General features: G+C 42.4%; 3 protein-coding genes across 3 annotated transcripts; 2 read left to right on the top strand and 1 right to left on the bottom strand.

The window, feature by feature from the left end:
• Window positions 1–407: 407 nt before the first annotated feature.
• Window positions 408–3,344, top strand: LOC107185642 (transmembrane and TPR repeat-containing protein 4-like). The gene is made up of 11 exons (XM_015573376.1): window positions 408–438; window positions 485–746; window positions 815–998; window positions 1,115–1,294; window positions 1,356–1,816; window positions 1,885–2,265; window positions 2,342–2,449; window positions 2,565–2,706; window positions 2,779–2,893; window positions 2,953–3,135; window positions 3,208–3,344. The coding sequence occupies exons 1-11, from the start codon at window positions 408–410 to the stop codon at window positions 3,342–3,344; spliced, it is 2,184 nt and encodes a 727-aa protein (XP_015428862.1).
• Window positions 3,345–3,398: 54 nt separating this feature from the next.
• On the bottom strand, window positions 3,399–4,933 carry LOC107185653 (snRNA-activating protein complex subunit 3). The gene is made up of 5 exons (XM_015573389.1): window positions 4,677–4,933; window positions 4,406–4,592; window positions 4,062–4,334; window positions 3,747–3,991; window positions 3,399–3,669 (listed from the first exon to the last, which is right to left on the bottom strand). Exons 1-5 carry the CDS (start codon window positions 4,871–4,873, stop codon window positions 3,399–3,401), a joined length of 1,173 nt encoding a protein of 390 aa, XP_015428875.1. The 5' UTR covers window positions 4,874–4,933.
• A 2,755-nt stretch (window positions 4,934–7,688) lies between these two features.
• On the top strand, window positions 7,689–19,026 carry LOC107185654 (paired box protein Pax-1-like). Its single transcript, XM_015573390.1, has 3 exons — window positions 7,689–7,771; window positions 17,294–17,938; window positions 18,539–19,026. The coding sequence occupies exons 1-3, from the start codon at window positions 7,753–7,755 to the stop codon at window positions 19,024–19,026; spliced, it is 1,152 nt and encodes a 383-aa protein (XP_015428876.1). The 5' UTR covers window positions 7,689–7,752.
• The last annotated feature ends 500 nt before the right edge of the window (window positions 19,027–19,526 follow it).

Here is a 19,526-nt window from a genome sequence, read left to right as displayed (position 1 = left end):
ATTTAGAATAAGTTATCTTATAGATAAGTGACAAAATATATACTTTCGCGTGTCATATTTCATCAGTATTATATTCATCCTTTAAACCGAAGCATCGGATATTTTTATTCCCACCAAATCATATTGAATACACGTATTATGAATGGAATATATAATGCTACATTTGTGCTAATAATACTCAGAATTCATGCTTTATCGGTAACGTCGGGTATTGATACTGAAATTGTGAGAGGGCTGTAGAATGTTTTCATTATTCTTGTGTGCATAAGGAATGCATGAATGTTTTGTAAGAAATTCCATAAATGTCTAACGAATATTTAATAATGGACAAATGATCAAAGCTCATCATGTAAACACTAGAAAGTTGTATGTGAACATGTAATAAATTTAATTCAATAGACAAAAATATGTTATCAAGGAGAAGATTTGAGTTACCTGGTAGATTAATTAATTTTTCTTCTAATGAATTTATTGTTGTGCCCAGAATTTACACTTCCAATTAGTAACTTTATTCTTTCAGATGTTCCATTGCCATTTTCTTTATTTATAATCACCTTATTATCACTGTGCTTTGCTAATAGTTATAATGGTGACTTTGTATTTGATGATTCCGAAGCCATTGTTAACAATGAGGATGTACAAACAACTCCTCTCAACGATATATTTAAAAATGATTTTTGGGGTACTAAATTAACTAACATTCAAAGTCACAAATCATATAGACCACTAACAACATTAACTTTTAGGTAAGAATATATTAAAGAACAGAAACTGTTACATATACTTCAGCAATAAATGTTTACACCATTTTTAGATTGCATTTTTGGTTCCGTAAGGAGTTGATTGCTCAAGATTATCATCTGGTAAACATTGTCTTACATACAGGTGTTTGTGTCCTGTTATTCCCTGTGTTTAATATATTATTAGGCTCAAAGGAAAAGAAAACAGCATTTTATGCCAGTTCATTGTTTGCTGTTCATCCAATACATGCAGAGGCTGTATGTTTTATCAATTTATATTACTTTTTTGAGTCATAAAGAACTAATTGATTATGACTGAACCCACTATACCAAACAAGCATAAATTAAATTTAACAATTTCATTTGATATACAGGTGTCAGGCATTGTAGGTAGAGCTGAATTGTTGTGTGCTCTGTTTATGTGGCTCTCTATTCTGCTATATCATTATTCAGTTCATGCAAAGAGACTATTGCACAGATTCTGCAGCATGTGTGGTTGCATTACATCCATTGCAATTGCAATGCTATGCAAGGAGACAGGAATCACAGCAATTGTAAGAAGTATGAATAGCTTTTCATATTTTCATACAAATCATTAGTTAAATTTTGTTTTAGGGGATTTGCAGTGTATATGATCTTGTAACAGTTCATAAAGTATTCCCATCTGATGTTATCACAACTATAAAGACAAAATCCTCTTATACTGAAGTAAAGAACTTCATCAAGCAGAAACAGAAACTTTTAATCAGACTTTTTATATTGTTTGCATCTGGTCTCATACTTATAATTTCAAGGTTCAGTGTTATGGGATTTAAACCACCAAGTTTTCAGTCTGTGGACAACCCAGCATCATTCATGGATAATATATTCTTAAGAATACTGAATTACAGTTATATTTATTGCTTAAACGTATGGCTACTGATATGTCCTGAATGGTTGTGCTTTGACTGGTCTATGGGTTGTGTACCTTTGATCACAACTTGTGACGAGAGAATAATTTTTGTAATTATTTTCTGGCTGATACTTAATACGATGATTGTGCACATTTTCAGACCCCATAAAGATAAATGTCTAAGGTAACTGTACTGTCCTGTATTTATATGATTATAAAATTCCCATAAATAAATTCCACTTTTCTTCATAGATACTCAATTATAGGATTGACAATGCTGGTAGTTCCATTCCTACCAGCTAGCAACATCTTCTTCAATGTTGGTTTTGTCCTAGCAGAAAGAACTTTATACATTCCCTCTGCTGGTTATTGCCTTCTGCTTGTTATAGGATTACAAAAGATTTGTAATCGCGTTTCTGCGCAGTACATCCTATTAGCGTATATGATTCTCGTTTCACTATTTTTGGCAAGAACTTGGATAAGAAGCGAACAATGGAAAACTGAAACCTCGCTTTTCAGATCAGCGTTGCATGTTTGCCCCTTGAATGCAAAAGTTCATTATAACATTGCTAAGAATGCTGCTGACGCTGGGAACTCTACATTAGCGCTCCACGAATACGAAGAAGCTCTAAGGTATAAAAAAATATAAAACTATTACTTAAAAGATAGATCCATGTGGATTAACACTATATCATTGGGTTTTAAATAGATTGAATCCCCAGTATGCTCAAGCCATGAATAATCTTGGTAACTTACTCAAGGATCAAGGAATGTACTTAGAAGCAGAGAGTTTGTTTAAGCAGGCTATACAACTGCAGTAAGTCTGATTACAATCAACTATTTGAGATGCAATGGAAAATAGGACAGTTAATGTAATGAACGTCTGGAAATTTCCAATTAGAAACATAGTGTCACTAAGTTGTGAGTTTTAGGGATGACTTTGCTACAGCATGGATGAATTTAGGCATTGTTCTGTCGGCCCTAAAGAAGTATGAAGAATCTGAAAAAAGCTATTTGACAGCACTGTCTTATAGATCCAAGTATCCCGATTGCTTTTATAATTTAGGTGTCCTGGTCAGTAATTGAATATTAATTTATAGAGAAAAACAAATGTATCCTTTCTAAATTAAACAACGTGAATTGCAGTATCTAGAACAGAAAAATTATGACAAAGCTTTAAAGGCTTGGGAATCTGCTACTACACAGAAGAAGAGCCACAGAAGAGCATGGACAAACATGATATTACTTCTTGATGATCTAGGTATGGAAGAGAAGTTTGTAATACCATCTTCGCGTATAGTATACTAGTCTATATTTTAGGTATGCGCGATGATGCACTTAAAATTGCGTACCAAGCCTTACAATTTCTCCCAGACGATGCTTCAATTCACTTTAATATTGCAAACATATTGGGCAAATCTGGGAATTTCGTAGAAGCGGAGGTGCAGTTTAAAAATGCAATATCGAGAAATCCTACGGATTCTATGTTTTATACGAATTTGGGTAAAGTTTCAAGTATCATACATAAGCTCTTAAGATTTGCTTTTAATTTCTGTATTGGTAAAATATATGTAGGTGTATTATACCACCGATGGAATAAACTCGACGAAGCGGAGCACATGTACAAGAAAGCACTAGAAATTAAACCAGAACTTAATAGTGCCAGGGACAACTTGAGGAAATTATATAGTTTAAAATCATCAATAAAATAATTTATGTTGTAATAGAAAATAATTGTATTTATTGTAGTTATGCAATGATATTCTTCATATATCTATTTCTCCTTTTACTGCTTCGATATTACGTGGGTACGCGTACGCTTGAAAATTTCCGACTTTTTTGTTGTCGATGTAATTGTAAGACTTAAAACAACTGTCACAATAGTAGCAAGGATTATGTGGAATCCTCTCATGTTCCAACGTGATCCATTGTACATTGTATACACCACATATCATACAAAATTTAGAAGATATGGGTCTTAGTCTTACAATCTGTGGGTACGTGGATACAGCCAAATCATCGTCGCAATTAATCAACCTTAAAATAATTACACAATATACATTCGGGATATAATTAATTTATACTTTATTTATTGCACAATTTATGGTAATTACCTTGCTTCACTGAATACAATTAAATGCTCACAACCACCCTGATGCTTATATACCCATGGAAAACCAAATCTTAAGAACAGAGAATCTATTCTACATGTTTCCATCGAGGCAGTGTTGAAAGGTCCTAACTTTGGCCGTCTTTGTGCCCATTCAATGATTACCTTGCTATAATCAACATTTGTAGGATATCTAGTATCATTATAAAAAGTATCTTCTATAAAAAAGAATCCTGATTTGTACACATCCTAAAATAGTAGACAAGAATTAAATATAGATGTTATAAGACTAGTAGAAGTGATTGAAAAGGTAAATTACTTTTGCCATTAGTCCTATTGCATTATCTAAATTTTCACTGCATTCTCTAGAAATACTATGATCAGCAATGCAAGATATTTTATCTCGTAAGTGTGCAAGTGTTTGAGAGCCTAATATAGCTGTGATATTATTCAATCGAAGTCTTGTACCACACTCCAATCTCAAACTATTTCTTGCACGCTGCACAAAAGGATGATAAATCCTAACAGAGACTAGGATATCTTGTCCTGGAATAGCAATTTGACCATTTGCTTCTGCACTTTTTTCATGGTGCTAAAACAAAATATTTGCAACCATAAGAAGCTTCCTTTTTCATTTTGATATTGTATAGAATAGACATTTACTATAAATAATTCACTTTGATACTTGTAAAGAGGTCGCTTGACTTCTTGCTTCAATCTTCTCTTGAGATTCTGAATAGTCTGTAAGTCTACATCCAATGGTTCTTGGGGATCAAATGTTCCCTTCTTCCTCATTTTTCTAGTGTCAATTATTTGTGGCATTTCTCCTTCCACTGTTAAATTGTCAACACTAATAACAAAGTATATGTTTCATAGAATCAAAAATGTGAAGAAAATTGATATTACCTAAAATGAAAGACATGAAATAAGGTACCTGCAATAATTAGCCAGCATAGACATTTCTTCCTCGCCAAGTTCAACACCCATGAGTGCTACAAAATCTCTGTCCTCTCTTTTCACGGATAAAAAATAGTTTGCAGATGCTACCATATCAAGATATTCATCGAAATATTCTTTTATGTGAACCTTTGGCGAAGCATTGCTGTTGTAACGTTTGTATACGTCATCCATTGGTAATGCTTTTAAATTACACACTTTCTCGTATGATTATTGTTTACCGGAACTATAAAAGTTTACGATATAGCGACACTTTATTCGTGTCATCTCTTGATTACTTCGCAAACGAAATTTAACGTTAACAAACGTTTTAGTCGATCGTAAACGCCTCTGTAACCATGTCAGTTGTTACAATTGTTTATCACCATGTGTTACCTTAGAAAATAATATTTGTCTAAAACTTTTTTATTGGTAAAGTTGTCTTCCCGTAACTTTTTTAACTAATTCTCTCAACTATAAATAAAATATATATTACATTTTCAAAGTTTTTGTATACATTCTAATAGCCACACTATGCGAATTGTCCTTCCAGTTATCTAATTGGTTGATTCTTGTCATGCTGGATCAACCAATGATACTTATAAAACATTATTGCATATATATGTATATACATGGTATTTAAAAAAATTGAAAAATCGAGGGTTGTTTATATATACAGATTTTTTTAGAAACTTAATCCTGAACTAATCATAGAATGGATCATGCTTCATATATCGACGATAAAGGTAGTGAATAGTGTACTTCTTAAGACGAACGATAGATGCCAGCACGATGACATTTAGAGAAAGTGCTTTTCAAATGTGTAATATATTTTGTATTTTCAATAATCATCAATTTATAATTTGAATTCATGAAATGAATATCTTCTAGCATGAATATTTTAAGTACCTTTTTAGTTTATTTTAAATATGTGATTTGTAAAATTTCTGTCAGGAAAGATTCCTATTGTTTTGGTCAACGATCAAATCATGCTGAATGCACTGGTTCTCGTTCGATCACCGAAGTTAAGTAGCATTGGGCGCGGTTAAGTACTTGGATGGGTGACCGCTTGGGAACACTTGCGTTATTTATTGTTGTTATTGGCCAAAACTTTTTTCCCTTATAATTTTCAAGAATAACAATCTGAAAATATACATACAATATTTCTTAAACTGTTTCATCTGCATAAATATTTAGAGAAATAATTTATATCAAACAAATTACAGACAATACAAACAAAGTATACGTATGCCTTTTAGATCAGTATGATAAAATATGTACATATGTAATTTGAATATGTACAACAAATGAAAAGCAATTGATACTATCTAGAAATCCCTATTCAGAAATCCTCTAAGGTATCAAAGTTTTAAATATGTACTTCAAAATGTCAGTTGAAAATCTAACAAATTACAGACGGTACAACGTACATTATTTATCATAGCGAAATATTTGAAATTTCATTACCAAAATGGAAGAGAATTTGACTATTTCTATACATAAATCCGAGCAAGCAGATAGTATCGAGTATGTAATATGCCAGAAAGAGTATGCACTCTGAGTGAAGTAGAATAAGACAATGAACACAAGACACGAGGGCGCAATGAAGAGGCGTAAACTACGGTCGCTCACGGTGCAGTGCTCTCGCCAATGGTCCGTGCGAACGTGACTCCGCCTCTTAAGCGTGGCCAGCTTTCCTCCTCGTGCCTATCCTGATTGTCAGCTCCGCTTGGTCGAGCGTGCGCACCAATGTGTACACCCACGCACACGATCTCACAGCACCCATAGTGACTGAGAACGGAGGTTTTAACGCTAGAAACGCGCAGAAGTGAGCGCGTGGTGGTGTCCATGTGAGCAGCCACGGATTGGTCGTTCAACCACTTGCAGCCCTCTCAAAACGAACGCTACCCATTCCCCTCTCACTCCCATCGTCGTACGTATTTCTCTCTGTGTCTTATCGTCTCTCTTCATTCGACCTATACCCCTTACAGTGGAACAACTCTTTCCTTCCCTCTTGCTCTGCTTTGAATGATCACCATTCCCCTCTCGTTCGCTCTTGCTCTACCATCCACGCACGACCACGCATATCACAGCAAGTAGGTGGGTGCGTTCTCTTTCACGCTCACACACACACATACACTTAACCATCCGCTAGATAGGTTCTCTTCTGACGTGCGTGTGGCTCACGGATGAGGAAAGGAACGACTACCACAGGGAGCGGGCGGGGGCCGCGTTCTAAGGCCACGCTAGCCGGAGAGATTTCTTATTTCTGCTCTGGTAAATCTGTCGCCCCAGTCAGTGAGGCAGCGAAGGGCGAGCCGCGCACCATTGACCGTGTCCGTGCTTCTTTTTTCGTCTCCTCTAGAACACGCCACTCGAGGACCCCGGCATTTGCCTGTTTTCCTTTCCTCTTTCTCTCTTGCTCATACACGCCACACACCTCTCGCTATCTCGCTCTTTCTGCTGCTGCTTAACAGAAGCGCGAAACACGTTGTACACGGACACGGTACTGCACCCCGTTTGCACCGGTTATTTACTGTCCCGCCACATTGTGTCGCGTTTTTCCCTCGAGTGGCTCTGCTCGACACGCGTGAATGAACGTCGATCACGTGGATCACGTTATACATATCATCCTTCATTTCGAATATCCTTTTGGTAACGCTCCAGTTACCTCACGAACAGTTCGGTTCCGTGTGGATAAAGAATCTCGGTTTGGTGGTTGCAACAATTTCTTCCGTGTTCCATCAGTGAAGTGACTCGCGATCGTTCTTCGGAATTGTCTTGATGATCGGCGGTGGTTTTGCTGAACGGTGAACCGACAGAGATGTCGAACGGTTCCTGTCGAAAAATGCGAAGTCAGGACATGCCAGTACGCGGGGGAACACGGTGGTGACAGGTGATAAGGGTGCACAGGACACACCGAGGCGTACTAACGATACCAGTTTTCGATACATTTCGGTTGAGTCTGAAGTTCAGCGGTCCAAGGAAAGAAGTCATTCAAATTGTTCACGATTCCCGGAATCACGGAGGAACCGCGTTGCATGTAGCCGTCGGCTGCAAGCTTGCTCTTCCCGATGGATCCCATAGTGCTAGGTGAGCAATCCATCCTGAAATTTACACAAGATGTGAATACCATTCTAAGACTATGCTTGCGGTATTACATAACGCAGCTGTGAAGCCGCTGGCAGGGATTCTTGGGACCGTTTTCGTTTTGGAATTGTTAAAACAGTTGAATAAAAGACAGTTCACCGCGCTCAAAATAAGTGGAGTACCTCGTGATTGTAGAATAATGCTGTCACCAGGAATATATATAGTGTCAACAGCGATTGACATGTCGATTAATTGGTTCTTCGAGTTATTTTGAACGACGTATAACGATAAAAGACTTAAAACTCAGAACTGAACGACAATCTTTGGCAGCATCACGTAAAAACATAAAACCATGCGAACTACGTCCGTTTCTTTTCTCGGTTGATTCTTCTTCAAGCATCCACTCTTCTTTTCCTCTTTTACTTTTTCCAAGCGTCCTTCACGATAAACGATTAATTCGTCTTGCGGTGTGCGTGTCAATCAACTTTGACCTAATTGAATTTATAATTAAATGAGATGTGGCGCTTGGATGTATCTCGCGGCGCCGTCGGCCGGTCGCACTTATTAATTTCGCAGCAACGATAATGAAATAGATTGGATACAATTATCGACTGACATGGAACGCGATCGACGAGAAAGGAAGACGACGCTCATTTTCGTGGTGTTTCTTGTTCTTGATCGAAGATTGCCATAGGTAATAAACATTCAGTCCATCGTTCAATTGAAGCATCTTAACCGTACACTGTTTCGATTTACTCCTGTAAATATTTCATAAATAATGTTGGTTCTTGTGTCGCTACTTAAATATACACAATCTGCGGAATAGAAGCAAGTTTGCGAAAACAGAGATTCACCAAACGTTTAAGTTATACCTACGCGCGTAAGAGGACGCGATTCCCATTCATAGAAAGCATATTGTACTCATTTCTCCGGCAACCTTTGGCCTTGCTGGGTCCGGATGCCCTCTCGGTCCTTATCGGCCTACTATGTATACATCGTTTTTTTTGTTCTAAAACTCTCGACAAGACTGTGCTACGATACGAGCCTCGTCGAGGCTGTCTACATGGAGCTAAATAATCGGTGTTTAATAATAATATTGTCAGCTGGTCTCTCTTGTCGCACGAATATCGGAACTGACCGGTCTAACGAGACTAGTTTCATAGCTGTGGTTCCCGATGAGTGCGCTCGTTCTCGTGATCTATGTCACCGGAAACTGGTCGCGGTCCAGCCAAGAACGTATTTATACCCTTCCTGAAAGTTTGGAGACTTCCGAACACATCATTATGGAATATTTACCTTTCACTGATATTGGATGAAGTTGACGAGACTGTTGTCGACCGATTAAATTCACATATTTAGTGTCCATACGAATGCCTCCTAGATCTTTCTCGATTTCATTGTGTTCCGTTATCACTGGGCTTGACTTGCTGGGTTCTGTTAGTTCCATTCGAAAACCTGAAGAATTAAGAATAACTAATTATGTGTAGCCTGTTGAATCTCCTGTTAGGAGGTCTTAAAGTGTGATGGAGGACTGAAAGAAATTTTTGTTTCCTACGGTGTCGAATACTCTTGATGGAAAAGTATCGGTACGCGAAGCCCGACTTGACCAATCAGTAATACACTGTGAGGCGAGTCGGTATCATGACCTACATTTTGGTAACGCGATCATAAATCACCAAGATGTGCCACGTTTGTTGTGACGCGTGAAACGCTGCCGATGACCCAGATCCGACGTCACCCCTGCGGCGATCTCGATGATTTTACCACGCTTAATTGGATAATGGACACGCGTCGGCGGCAAATTGCTTGAAATCGTGTCGTTCGAAATCGATGAGGAAAAAGAAAAGAACCGGGCCTTGAACCCGCGACAGAAGATAAACTTGTCGAATATTGGTGAACCACCCGTTTATCGTTGACGTAAAACTAGAAACGATCGAACTTTGCACGCAGGAATAAACTGTTCGGAAGCGACGGGAACCGATTCGTCGTATGTTCTTTTTTTTTACGGAACGACCACGCGTAGAAATAACGTTCGCGGTTTGAAACGTTCCGCCGTTTATCGGGGTATCTGTGCTCCTTTTTTATTCCTCCAATGACGTTGACAATCCCCTCGGAGTCATTGACACCAATACAGCCGTAATAGCGTGTACGGTTCAAGACCTTGATACGTGAACGCGATATATCGGAAACGTTATACCCCGAAGATAAACCCTTCGGAACGTACATAAGTACTTACTGTTCCGAGCGGGAGATACCGCCGACAATAAAAATTTGTCACGACACATTGTAACGAACCGATTAACTGGAATGTTTCTATGTTATATTTTGCAACGATTGGAACTCCTCCGTGGTTAATTGTGAAGGATCGAACTATCGTAACGTAAAATGGTCGTTCAGAATGCTCTCATAAATGGTAAAACGATATCACAGTGTGTCCTGGGTTTATAACACTCGGATCCAAGATTGAAAGTCCGTTCTACACGATAGGTACAATGATATTCTTCGAATTCTGCGGCAGATGAGTTCGTGGATTGTTGACACTGCCGGGAAATGTGCAGTTATAGATTCATTAGCGTTCAATTAGTAACGTTTGTTCCAGTTAAATAAGGAAGCCACCTTTTAAAGGGTCCGGTTGACAAAGGACTGCGCAAATAATTGTATTAGCTTCTGGAGTCCTCCCGGGCTACCCACGGGAACCGTTTGCCCCGCGGTTCCTCTTCAGAATGTTTCGAGCAGCCTCCTAGAACTCTTAAAAGCGTCCGCGACAATTCGTTGTCTTTAATTTTGTTGTTCTTCCAATATTAATCCTTCGAAGAGCTTTCTGCGTTTGTGGCGGTAGCTCTGACTTTTCGTTAAATAAATTCAAAGGCTGCTAATTACCAATTCCGGGAGGTTTTTGCAAACACTTCCGAAAGTTTCTCAAAGTCTGTCCCCGATTCCTTCGATTTTTATGGTAAATGGGGACTTCGGTATTGCCACAAATACATTACAACTTTTCTTCTAGAATTTGCTTCTTGAACTTTAAGAATTCGATTCCCTGAAAAAAAATATAATAGTCAGCGTCATCTCAGACATTTTGAGGTCTGAATCACGATCGAAGTGGTTAATTCCGGTAAAGAGACAGTATCGTCAAGGATACGAAACCATTCGATGACCAAGCAGAAATCATGCAGAAAACGTAAGAGACCACCGTATCTTTGTCTTTATCGTGACGTTAAGCAACACCTCGATGCGCCTTGATCCGTTCATTTGGAGTGTTATACAACGTTCCATTACACGCTGGTAAAGCTTGATACCGGTTGCCATCTTACGAGTCGCGTGATCCACCAGCCTCATGACGCGAGATTCAATTATTCGCGTCGCAAAGTAGCGAGAAACGAACCTCCGTTAAACAGTTCGAACTAGCGATGGCATTACATTTGAATTGCATCGAGATTTTGTATCGATACATATGTACATATTGCTATCCTACTCAGAGTAGCGATACTTGCAATTAAGTTAGAAGTAATAAAATCCAAAAATGAAAATAATACGCGATTGGTCAATTTTCCTTACTACCTGTTACATTACGGTAAATGCAGCGATTGTATAAAAATTTCGATATTCGATTCGTATCGTCCATAACTAGTTCGAACTCATGTGTGTGTGTGTGTGTGTCTTTTGGCGTGATGTTAGGGATGATTTCGAAAACGCGACAGGGTGGAACGTATCGCATGGGCTATTTCGTCTACAGGCAACGATCCTACGGTGAAACGATTACAAGATGTATCGTTGACAAGTTATTACTTGCACGATTTGGACGTAAAGAGTTCTGCATACCTGTCCCGTGACTTGAGAAATTTGGCCGACCGCCATCGGGAAACCTTCTAATAGCTCGGTCCAAAAACTCGGAGTCTGTACAGTATTCGTACCGCGAGATATTAGCAACAATATAAACCGTGTATGCGTTGATCACACGGAGCTGGTTACTGGCGGAATGACTTTCGCAGGTATTCAACTCGTTTAGCGTAATCAATGGAGACAGAAAACTTGACAGCGATCACTGCAAATCGAGGCAGAAGCGCCAGTTACTTTATTCGGTAGATGCGTCCTAGACACCTGCAACTTCAACTTCTGTTTGCTTGTCGCTCATAAATGAACCTCCATTGGTCGATTGTTCAGTCATTTATTTAATATTTCCATTGTTCGTCTTCATCTCCTCGTATTCAGAATGTTTGGTATTCCGTGACGTAGGAAATTGTCCGTGAATTTCTAAAAAATTGAGTGATATTAACAGTAATCTGTGAACACGGCGTAAATTACCTTCGTGCAATCGAAGATGGTAGTGTTTCGTATCGTCAAAGCCTTCAGTTTTCGATGAAAAGCGACAGGAAAGATTGTCTCATCCGAAACCATCCTCCGAACCGGAAGTTTTGGACTCCGGGACGAGCCGCAAGATAGAATTCTGTTCTCGCTATTTTCATTCACTTGGGACTTCTGCTTTTGATTTTCCCTCCGTTTCGCCGAAAGCGGAGACACGTTCGGCTGATCGAACAAGTAAAAACGAGGAGTTACAGTTTCGCCGGTGCACGTTTTTTGTTCGTCGATCGGATATATTTCGGTCCCACTGTCATCGCGTATTCCAGATGTTAGAGAGGCGGCTCGCGCACGAACGCGCGGTCCCGTGCACGCACGCACGCACGTGCGAGATAAATTTCGCACGGATGTATTTTAGGTGCACGAAGAAAGGTACGGCTACAGGGGAAGAAAAACAGGAGGAAGAATTTAGAGGAAAAGTTGGTGAAAGGTCGAGATGAAAATACAAATGAACGTCGAAATGCAAACGGGATGGGGGATCCACTTCGACTTTCGTGGTGCACGAAATTTACGGATCATCCTTTTGGAAACTAAAGATATTGTGCAACAGATATACACTTGAAACGACTTAAATAAAAGTACTATAGGCAGTTGCACGCGATACTACCCTAGAACGCCCGTTTACACTCGTATGGTGGAGAACTAATGGCTAATATTCGGGGCTTTGTTTGTACACATAGTATTCTATATGTATTTTGTACTAGGGTTCGTAGAAAATATGCTCGTCTTGCTAGTAGATCTTTTTGGACCGGAAAAAAAAGAGAAAAAGAAGAGGCACAGAGCACAATAGAGAATGATCGTAACCGAGTCTCTCACAGACGCGTCTGGAAATTGGTGAAGCTATGATGAAACTATGTTCGACGAGGTCAAGCGGTTATCGTGTAAAAATGTACCGCGATTAGCGCATAATTAATTTCCTCTTGCGTCAACTTGCATAAATTTCGCGGCTATATATAGACTGGTCGGTAATCTAGGGAAAAAGTCTGACGTCTATTCTTTCCACGATATCGGGAATCAAAGAAACTTCTCCCATCCGCTGGCAAAAATATCGGACATGAATTTACGTAGACGGTCGCGTACATTGACAGAGTTAACGAAACTGAACGGGATAACACAATGGACGGAAACATTCGACTAAAATCGATTTTAGACGCAAAGATACAAAAATCGCGTTGAGTTGCCAAGAATTCTTTTTTAGCGGGAGGTAACACTCTTTGGCTGGGGCTCAGTTTATGAGGTTTCTGGACATAATAATGAAGCCTGACAGGACTATTTTGAAGCCGTGGTTGCATGTGATATGAATCTATAGTAGACATTCTTCAACGTTCAATTATTAATATAGAATTTCCAGCGATTTGCTTAACGCGACCATTAATCGTGAAAGCTCGGTTGTTCTTCGAAACAGTCATGTTTCCTCTCCAGTTCACACTCGAGAATTAAGAATCCTTAATTTCTGACACGCCGTTCCCGGCGAACTAATCACCGACATGTGCACGCGCGTCTCCCCGGTATACACCGCGGAAATTAAATTAAAGATCCGTTTCTATAAAAGCGAAGAGGCCGACAAAGGGGGAACGTCAACCGGGGGCCGATAATTAGCGAGTGAGAATGGTAGACAAACACTGGTCGCGTTCGGGGCATCTACGTAAGTGAAACACGTGTTTTCGAGGGTGACACTGACATCCATCACTCCTTCCCGTGCACGCCCACATCTCGGACCATGCCACAGCCGCGTTCACTTTTCTACTTATAACCGGGAGGACCCTCTTTGCTCGTCCTTTTGTCCGCGACAATTTGTTCCGCCCCGTGGTATCGTTTTCGCAAATTTCCAGTCACAAAATTAGCCGATCGCGCGCGCCTAATTCCTCCGATTGCTTTCAGGGATCCTGGAATCAGATAATTTGCTCGACTTAATTGAAACATCGCTTCCTGGAATACATACAATGATCGACAAGTAAAGTGTCCAACAGTGTTGCACGAAAAGAAACAGGGAACCGTTTCTATTTCTTTCACGGAGATATACATTCAATTTTGTGCGTTCTCCGCGTGGTCCACCTTCTCAAAGAGAATTGTACACAGCCGACTTCATCGTGAAAGACCCCCCTGTCATAAAGTACACTAAAACGTCTGGTAACATTACGGCTGGACGTTATCAATTACCGTCACGACGAAATTACCGCTATCAATCTCGATCGCGAGCTACGACGCCGCCTCCCACTATTTCGCGGGTATAATTCACGGTTCGTGACGGATTCGCCGCGATGAACGTCGCACAATAAGCCCCGCTGTTAATTTTCGCTTGGAAAGCGAACCCTCCCCTCCTCTTCGCTGTTTTCACCGTCCCGGGGACCACGAATCCCGAGTTTCCCCGACGGGATCCCGCGGATCGAGGAGGGAATAAATCTTTCCTTGGGTAAAAGATCGAGTGGACGCATACATCTGCGGATCGTCGCGTGGAACCCAGCCGATCCGGCCATTTCACGCACGCACACGCGTGAACGTCGCGACGGTGCACGCAATATTATTAGACTTTTTCTCGGGGGCGTGCGGTGATGAATGGCCGAGATCAAAGGCCCCGACGCATGTAGTCATTTTACACGCATGTATTACACGTATTTACAGCGAGGAGAGCGCAACGCGCACGCGTGTTTGTGCGTGTCTCCTGTCTCCACACATGCGTCGCAACCGGAGGATCCGTCTGTCCGTTGGGGACACATCTTTCCGTATTCTTTTGCTCTTCGCTAATACGTCCTCGGGATGTAATCCGTTTGATGATTCGTCGTTGTCTACAAATTAACTGTTTACCGTATAAATTCGATAAACATCGCCCGGTTTTTAGCGGAATATTTTCGTGTTCATAAGGATTGGCTGCTGAAAGATTTAACTCACCGCACACGTATTTTCACACAACAACCTTAATATTTTCTGCCGCCTAATCCGAGAGAGTTGGGTCGGCTCCATGGTGCCCACAGAAATTTATTACTGACCCATATTGAATTACCAGTAGTTAAAGGTCCTGAGGTCTAAAGACTTCTTCGTGGGGCAAGGGAAACATCGACTGAAAATATATTACGAGACAGATCCTAAAGTATACACGAAATCTTACGCCGAATATTGGTATTACTTCTTCAATTAATTTTCCAATTAATCTTCGCTCGTCCGTGGCACCGCAAGAGTTCACGATCCCCCGAGGCGTTGACAGACAGATCGGTGCTCCTTGGAACGCCGCGAAATTCGTCTGTATTTATAAATCTATCAAACGAACGGTTTATCCCCTCGTTAATTACTCCTACCTTATAAGCGAGCCGACCAGAGGGAAGCGTATAAACCGCAAGGCTTGTCTCTGGTTTAACGAGCGTTACTCCCTCGCGATCGAATACGCTCGTCGGGGCAAAAAGACGGGGCCTTTAATGTAACGCGGGTCATTAAGTCCAAATCGTTGGAGTTTAACGGGCCACATCGGGGTCGTTCCGCGAATCGGCCGATCTCCACGAGTATCCCGCTCTCTGGTAGCAGGGTGATTCCCGGAAAATCCGCCGCCATTTGTCGATCGAACCATCGGATGAAATTTACTGGAACGATTCGTCTCGTTGGGCGGCGTTATCTTGTCATCGATTGTTTCTCCATTTGCAGTATCATCTGAAACGTATATTCCACATCGTATAGAAGAGTTTAAGGTTCCATTTCACGGCAATAAAGACACTTTAGCTTCTCCGCTTATTTCGAGCAGTAATTCAAAGGCTGCGTCCTCCGTTTGAAAAGCATCAATAACGTCGAGACTGTAGATGTAGCGTAAAGGGCGCGTGTTTCGCGCCTCCGCAAAGGGACTCACCATCACGAGGCGAATCGAGGGGATGCAGGGGGGAGAGAGGTGGAGAAAAAAAATGGCGGTCGATGGGTGCGTGCAAAAACGCGTCTCTACGGCCGGCAACGGCAGCAACGTCGCCGGCGAAACTCTTGTTCCAGGAATCACGGAGGCACCGTAGGGCCCTCCTTTCCGCTGCGGTTTTCTTATTTGCTGGCTCTTCTCCGTAGTACATACCTCCACCGACTTGCCTCGGTGCGTAGAAAGAGAAACAGAACGGGAGAACGAGGAGGGGTATCGCATAAATTTCCTCGCCGCAACGGGAGCAGGTCCCTTTCGCGGACAGGAAGGAGTCCGCCGCGACGACTTCGCGCGTCCTCTCCACGAGGTACCATTCACCTCTCTATTTCGACTCTAGGCACTCAGACTCGTCTCAGATTAATCTTATCTTGAGAAAAATATACAGGATTCTTCATAGGAGCTGCAAATGTATTAAGTTACTTCACCGTTCTCCTAAAAACAAAATAAGTTTCTGTAGACACTCACATATCTTTCGAGTCAATCACAAATATCCGAACATCGTGTTACCATAACTCCTTATTTTAAGTGGCACCCGCATCACCGAACCCGGAAGAAACGCCCAAATTGCCTCGACAATTTGTCTCGAGGATAATTTGAAAGGTAGACCGCGTAGGTGGATCCCTCTGGTTCCGAGCTTCAGGGAAAGTCAAAACTGACTCGTTCCGCTTGCCTCCGGGGTTAAAGATAGCCAGCTCCTGTTATGCTCGTAATGGTTGGTTGTTGTGTTTGGTAACTCGCAAACGGAATTTTGAGTGGGTTTTGGAATGCAGTTGAGGGGGCAATTGCCGGGGCATCGTTTCGCTAATTAAGGGCTGGTTACAGGGCAGTTCGGATTAACAGGGGGCACAGACACGCCGGTGCCCGCGCAACCGTGTACATCTGCATCTCATTAAAACGAACCCCGGGCGCCAGGTGTAAGTCTCGATGCGATGTATATTATCGTCGCGTTATTTCGGCGTCCCGTCGCCGGATTCATGTTAGATGGCCGCGGCGGCCCCTTTGCATTCCGACCGACCATTCCGTTGGTTTTCTTAATCAAAATCGTACAATGCTTTCTCATGACGTCGACATTGGGTGCCGCGTGACGGCGGCAAGAAAGAGAAAATAAAATTCAGATTTATCGGGAGGGCTTTACGGACCGACCGAGGAGGTCCACCCTCGTAATCCACGCGTTGGCTATCATAAAAAGCCTGGACCAACTAGGCTGCTCAATCAAAAACGCCGTGCCGCTCCCCAATATTCATACATTCAACTGTTGTTCTGTTTCCTTTCTTGCCTATCAGAGAGCAACGCGTCCGACTTGGGTGGCGATCACCAGCAACAGCAGCAGCAACAACAACAATCTCAGCATCAGCAACAACAGCAGTACGGCGAAGTGAATCAATTGGGTGGTGTATTCGTGAACGGTCGGCCCCTGCCCAACGCGGTCAGGTTGCGAATAGTAGAGCTTGCACAGCTGGGCATCAGGCCGTGCGACATCTCGCGGCAGCTGCGGGTCAGTCATGGTTGTGTCAGCAAGATCTTGGCCCGTTACCACGAGACAGGCAGCATACTGCCGGGCGCGATCGGCGGCAGCAAGCCCCGGGTTACCACCCCCAAAGTGGTCCAGTACATCAAACAGCTGAAGCTCAAGGACCCAGGGATCTTCGCCTGGGAGATCAGGGACAGACTGCTGTCCGACGGGGTCTGCGACAAGTACAACGTGCCTTCGGTGAGCAGCATCTCCAGGATACTGAGGAACAAGGTCGGCGTCGCGACCGCGTTACACCATCATCCCCATCATCCGGCGCATCACCACCATCATCATCATTTGTACGCGGCCGCAGCTGCCGCGGGTGCCGCGCTTTGCCCTGTCCCTTATCCGCCGACGCCTTATCACGCGACGCCGCCGCCTGTAACGCATCACCATCACCATCATCACCATCAAGGTTGGTAGCTCGAACTGCACTCTTCCCTTGGCGTCGATTCTGGACGAGAACTTTACGCGAGAGATTGCACTGGACCGCTGGTGACGACGCGAAGAGTTCTGTCGAGACTCGAGGCTCGATTTGTAAGTGTAATACAATACCTATGTAACGTCTACGCAAATTTCTCGTTCAGAACGCCAACACATCTACGGGCACCTCGCGTAACCAGAGCTGGGCACTATGTTTAAAGATCTGAAACGTTCGTGTTTGGAGGAAGAATATACAAGTTACAATGGAAGTAGCGGCAGTGTTGTCTTCATCCAACTGTAACGTACTCGTATAATGCCCAACTCTGATTCATCGGATGGAAGAACAATCAGGTGCCGTATCCGCTAGTTTTGCTATACACAAATTGTACGGGAAAAAAAAAGTCCACGCTTTCACGGGACTCTGTTCTACGGCGTCGAAACTTGAACTGTGTGCGTGCGTTCAGTTTTAGCAGCGAGCTCGCGGGATATCAGGCAACAGTCGCGAATCTTTCTGCCATCGTGATACGAGCACCCTGATTTACGAATTCGAAACAACCCGTTCCTACCAATACCGGTACCGGTGCGTTTCCAGCTGGACCGACGACACCGAACAAGCTGTCGCCCGCCACGTCACCGCCCTCGATCCATGCTGCTCACCAGACGACGACCGCCGGCAGTCTTCAGTGGCCCAGCCCCCACACCGTTCACGACATCCTCGCCACTGGCTGCAATCTGACCAGCTCGCCGTCGTCCTCGTCGCCGACGTCGCCGATCTGCGCGACAATCAACAACAATCACCATCACCACGGCCATCATCATCATCATAATCACCAGAGCAACGAGAACGCCGCTGGTAACGACAACAACAACAGCGAGGAGGGATACCATCATCCTCATCCGCATCACCATCACCATCATCATCAGCAGTATTACGCATCCGCGCTCTACCATCACCACCATCACCATCATCACGCGGACACCATGACGCCCGTGGTGACTGCCCCGTCGGTTCTCACTGTTCAATCGATCATGATGCAGTCCTCCGTGGTGAACAGTCAACCCGCCAGTCCATGCAACTGAAACGTTTCGATTACGAAGTAAGGCTCAGAGACACACCAAATAGGGATGTAAAATTGTTGGCAGAACGTATTGTATATGGATCTTGTGCGAGAAAAACGGTTTTTCAAGCACTGTGAGTGTTACAAGCAATTGTGCTAGTGAAACGATGAACCGAAATGTCCATTTTATAGACTGCTTTTATAACGCTGGAACATTAACTGTGACCGTCGACGATGATTATCGCGGTTGTAACCGGTGAGATCACGTAAATTTGAAGACGAACGGTATATCACCACCAGTATTATATATTTCTATTGTCGTTTGTCGCATAGATTGTATGCCAAGAGTGCCTTTTTCCGAGTGCCATAAAGAAACTACTCTAAGTTATATTTTAATTTACTATATATAAGAGTGAGAAACCACGAGTCCACAGTGGTACGGAGAGATTGTTGTAACTTTTGAAGAAATTTTATATACCGTTCACAGTTTAGCCCTACGCCGATTATTATTGTACGTTTCTT

The sequence above is a fragment of the Dufourea novaeangliae genome, unplaced genomic scaffold, assembly GCF_001272555.1.
Source record: "Dufourea novaeangliae isolate 0120121106 unplaced genomic scaffold, ASM127255v1 scaffold70, whole genome shotgun sequence".
In the NCBI taxonomy this organism is placed as follows: Eukaryota; Metazoa; Arthropoda; class Insecta; order Hymenoptera; family Halictidae; genus Dufourea; species Dufourea novaeangliae.
The sequence above is the reverse complement of the archived record's forward strand: the minus strand, read 5'-3'. Positions and strand labels throughout refer to the sequence as shown.

Bases quoted from the DNA above. Each gene is read 5' to 3' on its own strand.
- LOC107185642 (XM_015573376.1), top strand. From the start codon at position 408: ATGTTATCAAGGAGAAGATTTGAGTTACCTG. The intron at 2,707-2,778 runs GTCAGTAATTGA...CGTGAATTGCAG, and splicing joins TTTATAATTTAGGTGTCCTG to TATCTAGAACAGAAAAATTA. The intron at 2,894-2,952 runs GTATGGAAGAGA...TCTATATTTTAG, and splicing joins ATTACTTCTTGATGATCTAG to GTATGCGCGATGATGCACTT.
- LOC107185654 (XM_015573390.1), top strand. The intron at 17,939-18,538 runs GTTGGTAGCTCG...GTGCGTTTCCAG, and splicing joins TCACCATCATCACCATCAAG to CTGGACCGACGACACCGAAC.
- LOC107185653 (XM_015573389.1), bottom strand. From the start codon at position 4,873: ATGGATGACGTATACAAACGTTACAACAGCAATGCTTCGCCAAAGGTT. The intron at 4,593-4,676 runs GTACCTTATTTC...CTTTGTTATTAG, and splicing joins ATGCTGGCTAATTATTGCAG to TGTTGACAATTTAACAGTGG. The intron at 4,335-4,405 runs GTAAATGTCTAT...ATTTTGTTTTAG, and splicing joins ATCAAAGTGAATTATTTATA to CACCATGAAAAAAGTGCAGA.